This window comes from Aulonocara stuartgranti, assembly GCF_965226115.1.
Source record: "Aulonocara stuartgranti genome assembly, chromosome: 6".
Taxonomy (NCBI): domain Eukaryota; kingdom Metazoa; phylum Chordata; class Actinopteri; order Cichliformes; family Cichlidae; genus Aulonocara; species Aulonocara stuartgranti.
Window position 1 is genome coordinate 5061568 of NC_138944.1, and position 16632 is coordinate 5078199.

At 44.8% G+C, this 16632-nt stretch overlaps 1 protein-coding gene across 1 annotated transcript in view; it reads right to left on the reverse strand.

Annotated features, from left to right (window-relative positions):
• Positions 1–325: 325 nt before the first annotated feature.
• maml3 (mastermind-like transcriptional coactivator 3) overlaps positions 326–16632 on the reverse strand; it is a 133468-nt gene continuing 117161 nt past the window's right edge. Inside the window, exons 4-6 of the mRNA XM_082537172.1 lie at positions 7407–7652; positions 3035–3113; positions 326–1656 (exon numbers count right to left, since the gene is read on the reverse strand). Of these exons, the coding sequence (XP_082393298.1) occupies positions 584–1656; positions 3035–3113; positions 7407–7652 (1398 nt within the window). The 3' untranslated portion in view covers positions 326–583. The remainder of the gene's footprint in view (positions 1657–3034; positions 3114–7406; positions 7653–16632) is intronic.

Below are 16632 nucleotides of genomic sequence, written 5' to 3' on the forward strand. Positions count from 1 at the left end.
GAATCAGATTTGTGAGTGCGTGTGTTTGTGTGTCTGTACGAGGGGGGGCTCAAATCTAAGAGGAGGAATGGGAGCGTTGAGAGTGCTTTCTACTCCCTTCAGCTCCTCGCGTAGTTGAGAGATCTGAAGCGCTGATCAGGGTGGCACAAACACACAAACACAAATAAATTGCTGTCTTGAGAACAAGTCTTGCTTCCCCTTCATCAGTCTACAGTTTCCAATCAGCCCCTGCTGAAGCTCGGGCTCAAAGCGCTGCTGCGTGAATGGGCCTCGCTTTCAAACACTGAAGAAAATTTATTCCATAGAGAAAAAAGGGAAAATTAGGAAACACACTTCTTAATCTCTATATTGGTTTTTCATTAATATGCACAAGACAAAATGATAGCTCTCTCCATCACACACACACATACATACGCACAAAACGTAACACAGGAACTCATTTATAATCTTGCTCATGTTTTACAAAACAAAAACATGCCAGTCCACGTCATGTTATCGTTTTTGTTTTACTTTCTCAGATTTTAAAATTTGTCCAACTTTAAACATTTTTATTTCATCCAGTAACAACTTTCCCCGTTGGCTATTAGCTCGAGAAAAACTCCTCCATCCAACCGTCACTTGAGTCCAGCTCTGCCCCCGAGCCGTCCCCCAATCCGAAGGCTCCTCCGCCTGAGGGCCCGCCCCCGTATCCATAGGATGACATGTCCTGATTGGCTGTCCTCTGGTAGCCCTGCGGCTGACCTCCAACCCCGACTGCCCCTGGTCCGTAAGATCCACCTCCTCCACCTCCACTTGCCCCTAATCCTGGCCCCCCAGGGCCTGGCACGAAACCCCCCATCCCAGTTATTCCCTGGCCCATCACCCCCTGGTTCATTCCCTGGTTCATAACCATAGGGCGGGGTTGGTTGGTCCTTGGTTGACCACCCATGTGAGGGCCCATCATTGGGCCAGCCATACCCGCAGCTGGGTTGCCCAACCTGGGGTCCATCCCCTGGCCCATCCCTTGTCCTGGGCCCTGAAAGTGTTGTTTAGCCATGCGTGGGGGTTGACCCGGCTGCATCCCATAACCCTGGGCAGAGCTGAACCCCACCATATCTCCTCCCCCTCCTCCTGTAGTCCTTCCAACTCCACCCCCCATGGCCTGCAGACTCTGTCCTTGCTGCTGCGGCCAGCCACTTGCTGCCATTCCCCCACCGCCTCCTCCCAGCATGCTCTGCAGTCTCTGTGTTTGAGCTTTGGCATTAGGAGGTCCTTTAAGAGGTTGTTGGGTCATGGAGTTCATTAACATCCCTTGCCCTCCATAACCTCCAGCTCCACCACCTCCGGGTCCTCCAGGCATACCTCCGACTCCAGGACCCGCACCTGCCTGCCGGGGTGGCCCTCCGGTGGGGTTGTGCTGTGGCGGAAGACCCATGGAGGCTTGGACGCTTTGGCTCTGGTGCTGCTGCTGGTGGATCATTTGGCTCATGGAGGGGTTGAGCCCATACAGGGAACCCTGGTTGGATCCCTGGTTACTGTAGGGTAGTCCCATGTCAGTTTGGGGTCCCACAGAACCACCCTGGGCCTGAACAGAACTCATCTGGACCATCTGCTGCTGAGTTTGCGGCTGCTGCAGGAGGCGGGTAGCCCGGATGTTCTGGAGAGCCTGAGGAGTACCTAGGAGTGGAAAATAAGAGGAGTTAGCAAACAGATGAGGAAATAGTTGTAGGGGAAAATCTGAGAGCTTACACAGTAGAGCCACTTAAATGAACCAAAGGCCATAAGACGGCTCTAATAAGTCATTGCTGAGGCAAAGATTTATGTTGCAGGACAGCCCCTTTACTCTGGAAACGAATGCTTCCCATCCAATTTGGCCCAAATCCTACCCCACCAAAATAAAACTAAACACACTGAAGCATCTCACTCCTCTACTTTTTGCTATTAGATGTTCAGAAGTAGCTGAGCTGAGGAGGTCTGCTAGCGTGGAAATGGCTTTAAATCCTATAATAAACCCACTTCTGACATCATTCCACTAATCCCCCACCTCACAGCTCAGGCTGAAAATGTAACAGAGGAGCGAGAATGAAGAGGATCACTCACTCCAGTAAGTAGGAAGCGAGTAGAGTTGCAGGTAACTAACTGTCTATATACTTCACAGATCACAAATATATCAACTGTGAGATTTGTAGGTGATATGAGCACAATCACAGATACACTGCAGGACAGCTGAGTTAATGTGTATATCTGTAGGCCGGAGTTTCACACCGGAGCTTCCTCTTCCTCTCCATATTATCTCTTTCATTTGCAGACACTGATGGCTATAAATGGTTTTTCAGCCTGACTCTCTTCCTCATTCTCCTCCTCTCTCTGTCGTTTCCTCTGTATTTTCTTTGTCTCTTCATCATCTCATCTCTCCGTTCAACCTCTCCTTCTACCCACCGAACCATCTACCTTTTCCTCTACTTGCCAGCCACCCCGCTCTCACTCCTCCTCCCATTCTCTCCCACTTCCCCTGCTCTCATCCATCTCTCCGACTTCACCGGAACTCTGGGGGATCCAGGACAGACAAGTTGCCGTGGTAACAGGCAGAGCAGAATTTTTTATTTTTTTATTTTGTATTTTTTTTCCCGGAGAGAGGAGGAGGAGAGAGAGAGGCTGGAGAGCATCTGAGCGCCAACTGATGTATCTGACAGAGACAGACAGAAAGGACGAGGCTTGGTTTCAGGGTGATGTTTGGTCAGTGCTGTTGTTTGCATACATATCTGTCTGTGAACATGGCACCGAATGAACTGCAAAATCTGTTACGTCCCTAAATGTCTTGGAGCGCCACCATGTATACCATACTTGTTGCTGACAAAACATGCGTGTGTAATTGTAGCCACCCCCCCCACACACACACACACATAACCATCTGGGTGCTAAATCCATTTTCTAATTTTCCAATAAATAATAATGTGTTAGAAAATCTTGTGGGGTGCAGCCATTCTTGCGCAGGCGCATGCCGTGTGTGCATTGCTGCACAGGTGACATGAACGCACGTGCTCATGTGTCTCACCTTGGTACTGATTGACTTGGGGATATGGATTCCTCTGGCCCTGGCCGATTTGTCTGGGGAGATGTTGCTGCTGCTGGAGCTGCAGACACAGACAGATGGAAGTTGTTAAGCAAGTATGCTGAAAGCGTGTTACAGCTGCTCATACCTATTGCATGAATTTTGTATCATTAGGGCATGAGATACACAGAAGAACAGAATCACACTTGACAGTACGAATAGTTTAGCAGAAGAACCTTTCTTTTGCTCCTCTATAGCCGGATTGAAGCCAATGTGGTAAAGTGCTAAAAACTGCACTTCCTCCAATGGCCACTTGAGCTGGACCCATGCCTGCCCTTAAAGAGCCAATAACAGCCAAAAGTAAATAATATAAAGATGTAGGTACACAAATGTTTGATGAAGGAGATTTTAAGGTAGAGACAGATGTAGCTGAGAACAGACGGATGCTTGTTACAGTAGATGTTAGTTAAGTCCAGGTACAATAAGGGTTCCGGTACAGTGAGGCAGTGAGACTTGAGACAGTTGTTCATACTGTCAAGATCAGGCACCGATATTCCACAATACTGATACAGTTAAAGTTTGATGAAGTTCTATAGATGCTGGGAACAGCGGCGGCCTCACATACAAGGTCTCGAATAATCAGGCTCCATTTTATCTTAAAGAGTTCATATTACTATATCCCCCTAACAAGGCACTTCGCTCTGAGACTGCAGCATTCCTCGAGCATTTAAAAGCAGAATGGGAGGCAGAGCCTTCAGCTTTCAGGCCCCTCTCTGTGGAACCAGCTCCCAGTTTGGATTTGAGACAGACACCCTCTGTACTTTCAAGATTAGGCTTAAAACTTTCTTTTTTGATAAAACATATAGTTAGGTCCAGATCAGGTGACCCTGAACCCACTCTCTGTTATACTGCAATATCGGGGCACAAAATCTTTCTGATTTAATTTGAAGCTTTATTTAAACTTATGGGCAGAAGCCATTTTTTGTTTCCTATTTGCACGTTATTTTTTTGTTTAAATACTAGCATTTTAACTTGTTTTACCTAATATTTTTATTTATTTCATTTTTAATGTAATGTTAAAAATACATTTTATTATTTTCAAATTCATGTGTTTCCTAGGTCATTATTTTCATATGCTGTGGGACGAGACAACAGGGTGCTAATCACAGGTGGGCAGACTTAAGCAGGTGAGTCACTGGAGCCTAGAACAGGAAGTTTGCCCACAGGAAGTGGAGATAAGAGACAAGTAATCATTGACTAAACGACTAATCAAAGAAAATTGGCAGATTAGTCAACTACCAAAATAATCTGTTTAAGCTGCAGCCCTACTCTGCATTTCATCATTAGTTAATATTAATCTCTGGTTCTCTTCCACAGCGTGTCTTTCAATTCAATTCAATTTTATTTATATAGCGCCAAATCACAACAAAAGTCGCCTCAAGGTGCTTCATAGATACAGAGAAAAACCCAACAATCATATGACCCCCTATGAGCAAGCACTTTGGCGACAGTGGGAAGGAAAAACTCCCTTTTAACAGGAAGAAACTTCCAGCAGAACCAGGCTCAGGGAGGGGCGGGGCCATCTGCTGTGACCGGTTGGGGTGAGAGAAGGAAGACAGGATAAAGACATGCTGTGGAAGAGAGACAGAGGTTAATAACAGATATGATTCAATGCAGAGAGGTCTGTTATAGTGAGTGAGAAAGGTGACTGGAAAAGAAAAACCTGCCTACGTCTATTGCAGCATAACTAAGGGAGGATTCAGGGTCACCTGGTCCAGCCCTAACTATATGCTTTAGCAAAAAGGAAAGTTTGAAGCCTAATCTTGAAAGTAGACATAGTGTCTGTCTCCCGAATCCAAACTGGAAGCTGGTTCCACAGAAGAGGGGCCTGAAAACTGAAGGCTCTCCCTCCCATTCTACTTTTAAATACTCTAGGAACAACAAGTAGGCCTGCAGAGCGAGAGTGAAGTGCTCTAAAAGGGTGATATGGTACTACAAGGTCATTAAGATAAGATGGGGCCTGATTATTTAAGACCTTGTATGTGAGGAGCAGGATTTTGAATTCAATTCTGGATTTAACAGGAAGCCAATGAAGGGAAGCCAAAACAGGAGAAATCTGCTCTCTCTTTCTAGTCCCTGTCAGGACTCTTGCTGCAGCATTTTGGATTAGCTGAAGGCTTTTCAGTGAGTTTTTTGGACATCCTGATAATAATGAATTACAGTCGTCCAGCCTGGAAGTAATAAATGCATGAACTAGTTTTTCAGCGTCACTCTGAGACAGGATATTTCTAACTTTAGAGATGTTGCACAAATGGAAGAATGCAGTCTTACATATTTGTTTAATATGTGCATTGAAGGACATGTCCTGGTAAAAAATGACTCCAAGGTCCCTCACAGCGTTACTGGAGGCCAAGGTAATGCCATCCAGAGTAAGAATCTGGTTAGATACCATATTTCTAGGCTTTTCAGGGCCGAGTACAATAACCTCAGTTTGATCTGAATTAAGAAGCAGAAAGTTAGCGGCCATCCAGCTCTTTATGTCTTTAAGACATTCCTGCAGTTTAACTAATTGGTGTGTGTTATCTGGCTTCATGGACAGATAGAGCTGGGTGTCATCGGCATAGCAGTGAAAATGTATGCTATGTCTTCTAATGATACTGCCTAAGGGAAGCATGTATAATGTAAACAGAATTGGTCCTAGCACTGAACCCTGTGGAACTCCATAATTAACCTCAGTGTGTGAAGAGGACTCTCCATTTACATGTACAAATTGGAGTCTATTAGATAGATATGATACAAACCACTGCAGCACAGTACCTGTAATACCTTCTAATCGCTCTAATAGGATATTATGGTTGACAGTATCGAATGCTGCACTAAGGTCTTTGTCCTCTCTTCCTCCCCTCATCCTAAACAAAGTCACCCAGGCTCAGGAGAGGCCGCCTCTACCTGAGAGAGGCCGCCCCTCCCTGATCCTAGGTTTCTTCCCATTAAAAGGAAGTTTTTCCTTCCCACTGTCGCCAAGTGCTTGCTCAAAGGTCCTTTGATTGTTGGGGTTTTCGCCTCATTGTAGGGTCTTTACCTTATAAAGCCTCTTAAGGCAACTGCTTTTGTGATTTGGTGCTTTGGGAAGATGTGTTGGGTAAACAGCATTGGGGACAGCAGAAGAAGATATCAGAACAGTTGAGTTCAGACAGATGTTGGTATAACTGAGTTAAGATAGATGGTATAATTGCATTAAGACAGATGTTGTTACAGCTGAGTTTAGCCAGATGTTGGTACAGCTGAGTTAAGACAGGCACTGGTACAATTGAGTTAAGATGGATGATATAATTGCATTAACACAGATGCTGGTATAATGAAGTTAAGACAGGTGTTGCTAGAGTTGGTTATATGTTGGCCACCTGATACAGTGGAGTTAAAATAGATGTTGGTACAGCCAGTTCAGGCAGATGTTGGCACAGCTGAGTCAAGACAGGTTCTGACAGATGCTGATACAGCTGAGCTGAGACAGATGTTGGTTGAGTTAAGACAGATGCTGATACAGCTGAGTTAGGACAGATATTGCTGTAATTGAATTTAGGCAGATGTTTTTACTGTTGGGTTTAGGCAGATGTTGGGTATAACTGTACTAAAACAGATGTTTTGGTAGAGAAGAAGAGAGGAAGATGCGTGCTGACGGGATTAGATTTGCGTACATAACCTGTGTGACGCTCGTTTGCATTAACAGCATCATAACTGATTAGTGTAATGACGTAGCCACAGTTTGTTCTGCAGGTATAAAGAGAAACCTGAAAGGTCTGGTCATTAATAAGCAGTCTGCACATTTTAAAGCGGGTCCTGAATGTATGCATGGACAGGTTGCTCATTTTATACTCAGTTAACAACATACACTAAATCCCAGCAGGATGGCGTTCCTTTTGGGCACCCATATTTGCGTGTCTGTGTATGTTTTTGCAGATCCAATTAAAACCCTTCGTAGTGGGTGGTGACTTCAGAGTTCAGAACTCTTTTAACACTTGATTCCCTCACAGAGAGAGAAATAAAAAGAAAACACCATATTATCACAGCAGGCGGCATGTGACAAAAACACACACACACAGACACACACTGAAGAGATGAAAAGGAAGTAGTGAAGAGGGGGCTGGTTGAGGGTAATTATACATGCAACCAGACAACAGTAAGGAAGAAGAGAGGATGAGCTGCTCTTGTTTGAGCTGAAGATGCTGACAAATCTACATGGATGTATGAACAAACAAGGCAAACACACACACACACACGCACAAATTATAATTTAATGGGTGACAGATGAGTCACAGAGGCCTTCCTTCCTGTTTAATCATCACCCCACTGAATGACATGAACATAAACTCACCTGTTCAGCCAAGAGTTGCTGCTGCTGTCTCTGCTCTCTTAAGAGCTGCTGTTTCTGCTGCTCCATCATGTGCATCTGCGCCCTCTTCTCCTGCTCCATCACCATCATCTGCTTCATCACGTCCTGCCGGTAGACCGGAGGCGGACCTGATCCCTGGTTGGGGCCCACCCCAGAGGCAACGCCGCCAGCGGGGTGAGGAGGTGGTATGGCGCCAGGTGGTCGTGACATCCCCACCACACCTTGCTCCTAGAAAGAAGAAGGCAGCAGGTCAGGTGGGCTATCGCTAATAAGACATCACAGCACACTTGCACAGCTGTCATTTAAATATGACGCTAGCAGCCAGATGGCTTAGCCTAGGATAAAGCATGGACTGTATATAAGAGGTGAAGGTAGCCACTATGATGTCATCAGTTGGCTCCTCCCTAAAGCAGGCCCTTCTCTGTCACCCTTCTTGAGTTTAATAATGACAACAATTAACAAAATACAATGAATTTAATGAGGTCACAGAGTAAAGTGGGTAGTCAGAGGACTTGACCCCTGCTGACCATTAGAAAGAATGCAGGTTGATGATGGTTCTGCATCATAAACCTTCTCATATCCAGAAGCTATGGCAACTTTTTATATACAGTCTATAGACAGGAAACAGTAGGCTGTAGCTCCACCTTCTGTGTGAAAAGCTAAAAAAAAAAAAAAATCAGCCAACTAGCATCTATAAATGGCCTGTATTTATATAGTGCTTTACTAGTCCCTAAGGACCCTAATCCAGTCATCCACACATTCACACACTGGTGATGGTAAGCTACATTGTAGCCACAGCCACCCTGGGGCGCACTGACAGAGGCGAGGCTGCCGGACACTGGCGCCACCGGGCCCTCTGACCACCACCAGTAGGCAACGGGTGAAGTGTCTTGCCCAAGGACACAACGACCGAGACTGTCCAAGCCGGGGCTCGAACCGGCAACCTTCCGATTACAAGGCGAACGCCCAACTCTTGAGCCACGATCGCCCCCTAAAGCTCTATAAAGCTACAGCTGCAATAATATTATTCCTAACCAGCTTGTATGTATGTTGTCTATTTGTCTGTCAGTATATCAGGAGAAATTACATGAAACTCGATGACGGGAAGGCAAAGAAAGAACTTCCACGAGGTCACCAGTGAATCACTACATGCTGTATAGCTAGGTAGCATTTAGCCACATGGTAAACAAACTCTTACAGTTTTTCTGTTAAGAATTTCTCTTTAGCAATGCCAAGTGAGTCAAAAGAATACACGCGAAGGTGTAATTGTAAACCATACAGGTCAAAACTCTCAGCGCTAACACTCTCTTTGCAAGAAAGCAAAGTATATGTATTTTCCAAGATGTTTAAATATTCCACTGAAGCCATTTTTAATCATGTATGCTCGGTTAAAGGCGTAAAACCAAACAAAAAGGAGCTTCTCGGCATCTAACAAAACCATTTCAGACTCTGAAAATCTCCTCTCCACCGAGTCATTGTTATCGCTCTTTATCACAAGTGAATGCCACACAATAAGATCAGATACATAAGGAAGGCATATTTTATACACTATCAGAGATGGAGGCATTTAGACTGCCGGCTTTGCATGGTCCTTTTTTGGCATAACGCTGCAGTCGAGCCTTGTGATGTATTTTAACTCACAAAGACACAGTCCAGCTGTCTGTGAATGACAGTGAAAAACAAGATAAAGACAAGACTGCCTCAAGATTCAGCACGCTGGGCCACCCTGAGTCCTCCCAACGGGGGCACCGGCTTGTCCTCGCTGTGCTGCATACATTATTTCCTCATTAGCATATAAAGAGCACTTCCTCCTCCACTCAGGCGTATGCTAATCTCTAATAGGATGAAATGGCCTGCTCTGGCCAATGGGAGTGGAGTGTTTATGGATCTATTAAAGGTTAGACAGCTGAACGAGAGTGGACATTGTTTAGGCCTGCCAGCAATAGAAAGGGGGAGGACTGAGAGGAGAGGAAAGAATGATTCAGGCCAGTAAAGAGTGTTTGCTCGCATAAAAATGCACCAGCACACAGGAACAAAGAGTGTACAACAAATCACATTTAACTGCAGGGCAAGAATGAAACAGCGAACGCGGGATTACAGCACCAAATCACAGCGCTGGCTCGCGTCAGTAACACACCAGTATACTCAATATGTTTTGAAAGAGCCAAAGCCTCATAATCCGCATTGAGGCTCGGCTCTTCTTAGAAAGGAGTTACGTGTAGATAAACCTCATATATTAGAGCACAAAAAGCCCTGTGGAGCAAACAGAATCGGCTGCTTAGGACTGGCTCACCAGACAGCCAGACCAGACTGATCGATGTTCAGAGCTACGTGTCTCATCTTTGGATGGCATGTTTGTGCCCGGATGGCAGCGCAGCAGTTAGACGATGCATGAGAGTGGGGAAGGACGGCGAGCTGTAGTGTTGGGAAATGACCAGCGGGTGGCAGTGGTGATCTTTAAGCACAGGCGTGTGTGTGCGGGTCTCACTGGCCTCCTCTCAGCAGATGGCTCAATCATGACGGCTCTGATCTACGATCTCTCCCTCTCTCACTCTACCACTTTTCTTTCCTTCTCTCTAAACACCCCCCGCCCCATCAAAGTCCTCTTTTCTCGACTCTTTCTTTGGTTCCATCTCTTCTCTGAAGAGAAGGGGCCCTGAGTCATGTCCACACAACTGCAAAGGAGTGAAAAAACGGAAGAAAGACGGGTTAGAGAGGAAAGAGGAGAGGAAAAAGTCTTAAAGATTTTCCTGGAGGTGGTGAAAAAGCAGCACAGTGGCATCTTCCTAAAGAAAGCACAGCTCCGACACATCTTCTAGTTAAATAAAGACACACGGAGAAGACAGACACGAAGAGTAAAATAATGGAAACACAGTAAATGAATTAGAATTAGTACTATTTCAGCGCTGTTAATACTTCACTGGAGCGTCGCTAATATACAAAGAATTAAATCTCACGCCAATAAAGCTCATTAAATCAAAAGCAGGTATCCTCTTCAGAATGAAAAGGCAAATTAAATTAATTGGAGGGAAGAGAAAAGAGCATGTGTGTGGAGAGACACGAGGCATGAGAGCAGAAGGACAACCACAGGAGGAGGATTTGAGCGTAGATCTTGTTTGGGGAGAAAAATCGAGAGGATGCGATGGAGGTGATGAGCCAAAAGAGGAGGAGGAGGAGTAAAAGGTGGGCTGGAGGGGAGGAGAGGAGAGCAGGTACCCTGGCAACAGTTGCTGCAGCGTGGAGCAGATGGCGCTCGGAGGAGCGGTTATGGCCGCCGCGCCTGGTCACCCTCCGCAACAACCGGGCAGACCCGAACAAACAGCAGACAGTACACACGGGTACAAACGAGTCTCCCGTGCAGCATTAATGTGTTCGACCAATCTTCCACTCTCTTTGTCCTCTCGTGTGAGCGTTGTTAATAATGTAAGAAAGAGCACGCTCTGTGTCTGTTTTCTCTGTCAGCCCCGTCGATCCAACTCTCTCTCCCCCAGACGCTTCGTTTTGGCACCTCGGACCGGCTCGAGTCAGCCCCAAACTCTGAGCTGTTCAGCAGAAATGGGTCAGTGGATAAAGTGACTTGAAGCTTAGCTGCTAACAAATAAGAGCTCAGTCAGAGGCTGAAGTTTGTAACTGAAACAGTTCCTGTAAGTCGGACAGTTAGTGGCAGAAAAACTGAGGCGGAAAGGAGAAGAAACCAAGAGAGAGTTGAATGTATTCTGGAGCATGTGTGTGTTTGTTTGTGTGTATGTAACTGTGTGTGTTGGAGACTGTCAGCTTTATTGGGTTAGCAGGCATGGAGAGCCTAGGTGATTACATTACACATGAAGTGAGCGGAAATATGTGTGTGTGCGTGTGTGTGTGTGTGTGTGTGTGTGTGCGTGTATAAGAGAGACTGAAATATGCGTCTGCTGCATTAACTGTATTTGTGTTTATGTGAATGCATTGGTATGCAGGGACTGGCACCCAGTTTGTTCGGGTCTGATTGAGTCACTGCAGTCTGGTGCTCTATTTCAGGGTCATGATTTTCTGTGCACAGAGTGAGTACACCATATATCAGTGGCATCTGTTCACATTGGTTTAGTCACTTCATTGTTTATTTATCTCTTTACTTATAAGAGATAATAATGCATTAATTAGTTTAGGTAAATACACTTTGGGCTACTTCATTCGGTAAAGCTGTACTGGATCGGACCCCTATTTAGCTTCAGAACTGCCTTAACTGTTTGAGACTTCGATTCAACAAGTTGCCAGAAATATTCCTCAGAGATTTTGGTCTCTGTTGCTGTAGATTTGTCTTCCGTGCATCCATGATGCAAACCTCCCGTTCCACGACATCCCATAGGTGCTCTATTGGATTGAGATCTGGTAACTGTGGAGGGCATCGAGTAAAATTTAGTTCGATTCAATTCAGTTTTATTTATATAGCGCCAATTCATAAACAGCAGTCCCTTATTGACCTTACAATAACAGAGAGAAAAACCCAACAATCAGATGATTCCCTATTGAACAAGCACTTGGCGATAGTGTGGAGGAAAAACTCCCTTTTGAAAGGAAGAAAGCTTCGGGAGAACCAGGCTCAGGGGGGCGGCCATCTTTCCCAACTGGTTGTGTGTGAGATGAGGTAGACAGAACAATGAGTGTTCAAGAAAGCTGTTTGAGATGTTCTGAACTTTGTGACATGGCCTGTTTTTCCCCCGCTGGAAGCAGCCATCAGAAGATGGGTCAGCAAAATCACCCAGAGAGACCTTGGCTGTTTAAATGATGATCACTTGGTACTAATGAGCCCAATCTTCTACTGTCCAAATCTTTTAGCCAAAGTTTCCTGTTATTGGCACCTGGTGTAGTGTTCTGCTGCCGTAGCCCATCTCCTTCAAGGTTTGATGGATGCTCTCTTGCATACCTTTGTTGTAAAGAGTGGAGTTACTGTTGTCTTTCTATCAAAAAGTCTGACCTCAGACATCAACAAGTCATTTTCACCCAGAGAACTGCAGCTGATTGTTTTTTTTTCTTTGTTTTACCATTCTCTATTAACCCTAATGATAGATATGCAGGAAAATCCCAGTAGATCAGCAGTCTGAAGTACTCAGACCAGTCCGTCTGGCACCAACAACCATGCATGTCACTTAAATCACCTTTCCCCCCCCAACTTTTCATCTTGTCCATGTCTAATTCACTCAGTTGCTGCCATGTGACCTGATGATTACAGTAAAATAAAAAAAGTTGATTTTTTTTTTTTAAATTTTCTATTACTATTAGTTACTTGACCCTTAACAAAAAGTCAGCACTGTGTGTAACACATTACGGTAATCACATTACATTTTTCTATATGGCAGTAATGTAAGATATTTCTGCCCTAAACTCAATAATCTGATGCAATTATGGCTCCTCAGTCACCTACAAGACAAGTAGATACAAAACCCCTCCAAACATGCAATTTTCTTTCCTCGTGCTGCAATCATCCGACTTCAGTTTGTGTGCAGGTTGGAGGGAAATGGCGTCACAGTCAACAGTTTTTAAGGAATTTAGATATGAACAGTAGCTTAACTGTAATTGCACGAAAGGGAAAGAACACAATAGCAAACTGTATCCTGTCTAAAGATCACTGCTGCTAACACAAAACCAACTCTTTGTGAGCATCTGCATAAAAGCTGATAAAGAACTCAAAATGACTTTAACGCTGAGCGCATGCAGACTCCAGCCAAGCAGCCAGAGCCTGCAGGGTCTACCTTACAATATAAAGCGCCTTGAGGCGACTGTTGTTGTGATTTGGCGCTATTTAAATAAACTTGAATTGAATCATCTCCAAAAGGTAACAAAACAGGTAACCTCTTGGGCTTTTGATTTGATTTTTTTACCGACTTTGCGTGTCATCATTAGGACTGGGATTTGCATTGGTGTGCTAACATGTTTGTATTGTTCACTGGTATGATAATGTGACAGCGTATTTCAGGCCATGTTACAGAAGCAGTAGTGAAAAATTACCTTCTTGACAGAGTACTTAAGTAATGTTAAGCATGATATTTTCTAAAAGTAATCGATGTGTACTGCATTATTTTGAGCAACGACCCCCCACATTGGGGAAAATTGGACACTGTGACAGCAGAAGCTGAAGGAAGGCAGGCAAAGCTTTCGATTTATCAGCTGATCAACCCTCCAACCCTGGCCTGTGGTCATGAAATGTGAGATATGCCCGCAAAAATAAGGTTGGGCATACAAGCAGCTAAAATGGGTTTTCTCCACAGGGTGGCTGGGCTCAGCCTTAGGCCTTGATCATACTCTGTTACGGACACGGATGGCTGGAGATCCAATGGCTAAGTAGTTATTCCTGTTATATTTCTTTAAAGTCCACTGCCTGGGGCGCATGCCTAGTCGGTGCATTGTAATATAAATTCTCTACAGATGAGTTTGCGCAATCATTGAAACAGGCAAGCAGGTGGACATCCACATGGACCCTCATGTTCACTGTTCATGAAATTTACCCCACTTGGACCCGAGTGGACGTGAAAAGTATAACTGAGGCTTTAGTGATAAGGTGAAATGCTCTGAGAGCTGGAAGGGCTCAGGATAGAGTTTCCTTCCTGGGAGACAGGTGAGGTGGTTCAGGCATTTGATCAGAGTGTTGCCTGGATGGGTCTCTGTGGAGTTTCTGGGTACATACAACTTGGAGGGGAAGGGAAGACCCAGAACCTGCGGGACAGATTATATATTTCATCTGGCCTGGAACACTTTGCAGTTCTTCCCGGGGATCCCAAAGTGTTGCTGTGAAAAAGGACATCTGGAATACCCTGTTTACCTTGCTACAACCATGACCTGACTTTGGATAAGTAGAAGATAAGGGATCCATCCATTTTCTATCTCTTATCTAGGTTTAGCTCACAGGAGGGCAGGAGTCTAAGCAGAGAAGCTCAGACTTTCTTCACCCTGGCGACCTCTTCCGGGGGGGATACCAAGGTGTTCCCAAGCTAACCGAGAGATCTGTTCCACTCAGTGAGCACCGGTCTGCCCCAGGGACTCCTCCCGATAGGACATGAGCGAAGCGCCTAGCCTAGGAGACGGTCCATCTTAGACAAAAATGGACTCCCCCTTAAATGCGCCGCAGTGGCTTGGTCCACTTCCTGTAATTCTCTAAACCCTTTATTTAGCTAAAGTAAGCTAAGCTAAACAACTACTTCTACCATTGAGTAGAATAAAACACATTGACAGTTGTAACAATTCTGCATTTTCTCAGCTTCATTACTGAAACATCTGCTGCCATACTGTTAAGCGGCAGCCATGCCTCCGAATGCAGGAAATTTGCTCATGAGCTAACAGGACTAGCCCCCCCTCAATTCTACACCATTTAGAAAAGACTGGAAATACCCCTGTTGGCATGAACATCCACTCTCCAGCTGAGATGAAAATCCCATCTGCGACCACACAGCAGTGAGATTAAAGGCTGCACTTGCTACACTGAAATAACACACACACCTAAACACATGCACCCACACTGGAAAAGCAAAGAAAAAGGGACCGATTACTACAGCACTACTACAAGTTTATGCAAAAGAAACACACACACACACACTCACACACAACCTATAAGAGCATCGGCGCCTGGCAGCCGAGCGCTGGGTGTCTGCGTGCTCTCCAGAGTGGCTCACATCTGTCACCCGCTTGTGTAAGAGGAGGAGGGGGAGGGTGTGAAGAGGAGAGAGGAGATGCAAAGCGAGGGTTGGGTGGATAAGGAGATGCTTCATTAGTCTGTTACAGAGGCTACAGCTGCAATCAGACTGAGACAGTGAGCAGGAAATGTATCGGGTTTTTTCCCCAAGTCTCTATTCAGATGAGCAGAAGATCTGCAGCAGGTGAAGGTTTATGGGCAAATCCAAGCCGTGTCCCTGGTTACCGTAGCCAGCTGAAGGTCACAGAAGGCGCCTTCGCAGCCAGGGCTCATCCATGCCTGAATGTCCTTGGGATTCATGCTGGCTGACCTTAAACTGTGACCCCCTCCCGTGACGCATGAGAGGTGTGGCAAAATATGCAAATCAAAAGCACTGCATCGTGAAGAATGAGGTGGCAATGTGACTGCCAAATGTGCCTGTTTGCTGGAGTGGAGTTTGTTATTTTCAAAGGTTTCAGCCTGAATGAATGGAGATGTAGACAGCAGCTACAGACGCATGAGGGATTATATTTCAAAAGCTGTGAAATGGATGGCAGAAGACACCGTATGCTCACATACAGGCTATAGCACACAATTTCCTTTGTGTTGTCAACCCCCAAATTCCCACAATATGTGAAAACATGGGGACAGAATTTTCCTTTAATTTGAAAGCCAGAGTTTGTTTTTGAGGATAAAAGCAATAATTACGTTATTTAGTCTATAATCCACTGTTTTCATTTTCCCACTCTTTGTCTTAAACTTGACTGTCATTTGGCTTTTTATTACCCATCATCAATTTCCATTCATCAGTACTAAAACATTGTTACTTTTTATGTAATTCAAACATAATTAAGAGTAATTAACTCTAATTAAGTGCAATTAAGTCTAATGAATCCAATGCCGAGTGAGGAAAGCCACATATGAGACTAATAAACAACAGGAAAAGATAAAGATGGAAACAGAATTGGACAGAGGATGATTACTGCATATAAAACTGGACATAGAAACCATGACATGACCCGATAGTTTCTGGACCCTGCATGTTGAAACCTCACTGTTTTTAATAACTGCAGTGTTTATTTTTTTTTGGAGCCAGAAGTCACCATATTTGGACAACAGGTGGGAATGCTAAGCTGCTGTATCAGCTAATGCTCGGTATACAAGAATTTCTGCTAATTAGCGCTAAGCAGTAAACTATTAAAATACTAGAATCGAATTCAACTAAAAGAAAAACCTCTTGGAAGGGCTGTACCGTACCACAGGCCAAACTATTTCTCAGGAACCCATTAAAAAAGCTCCAAAAGGCACTGACAGCACAACCAAGGCAGAAAGCTCTGGTTCCAGCTGATTCTCAAAGCTGCTGTGGCTTGTTCAGAGAAAAGATTTCCTTTGGCCTCTGTGCTCTAATTCGATGCGAGATTTTCAAATATTCCACGTTCCAGCCTCCCAAACCTCTTGAATTGTTCTGAAGGAGCGATAGCTTCAGAAGCTTAAACAGTTTTTTGATTTCAGGCTACACAGCAAATTCGAAAGTGTTAAATGTTTTGGTGTTAATAGTCTTCTTGCAAA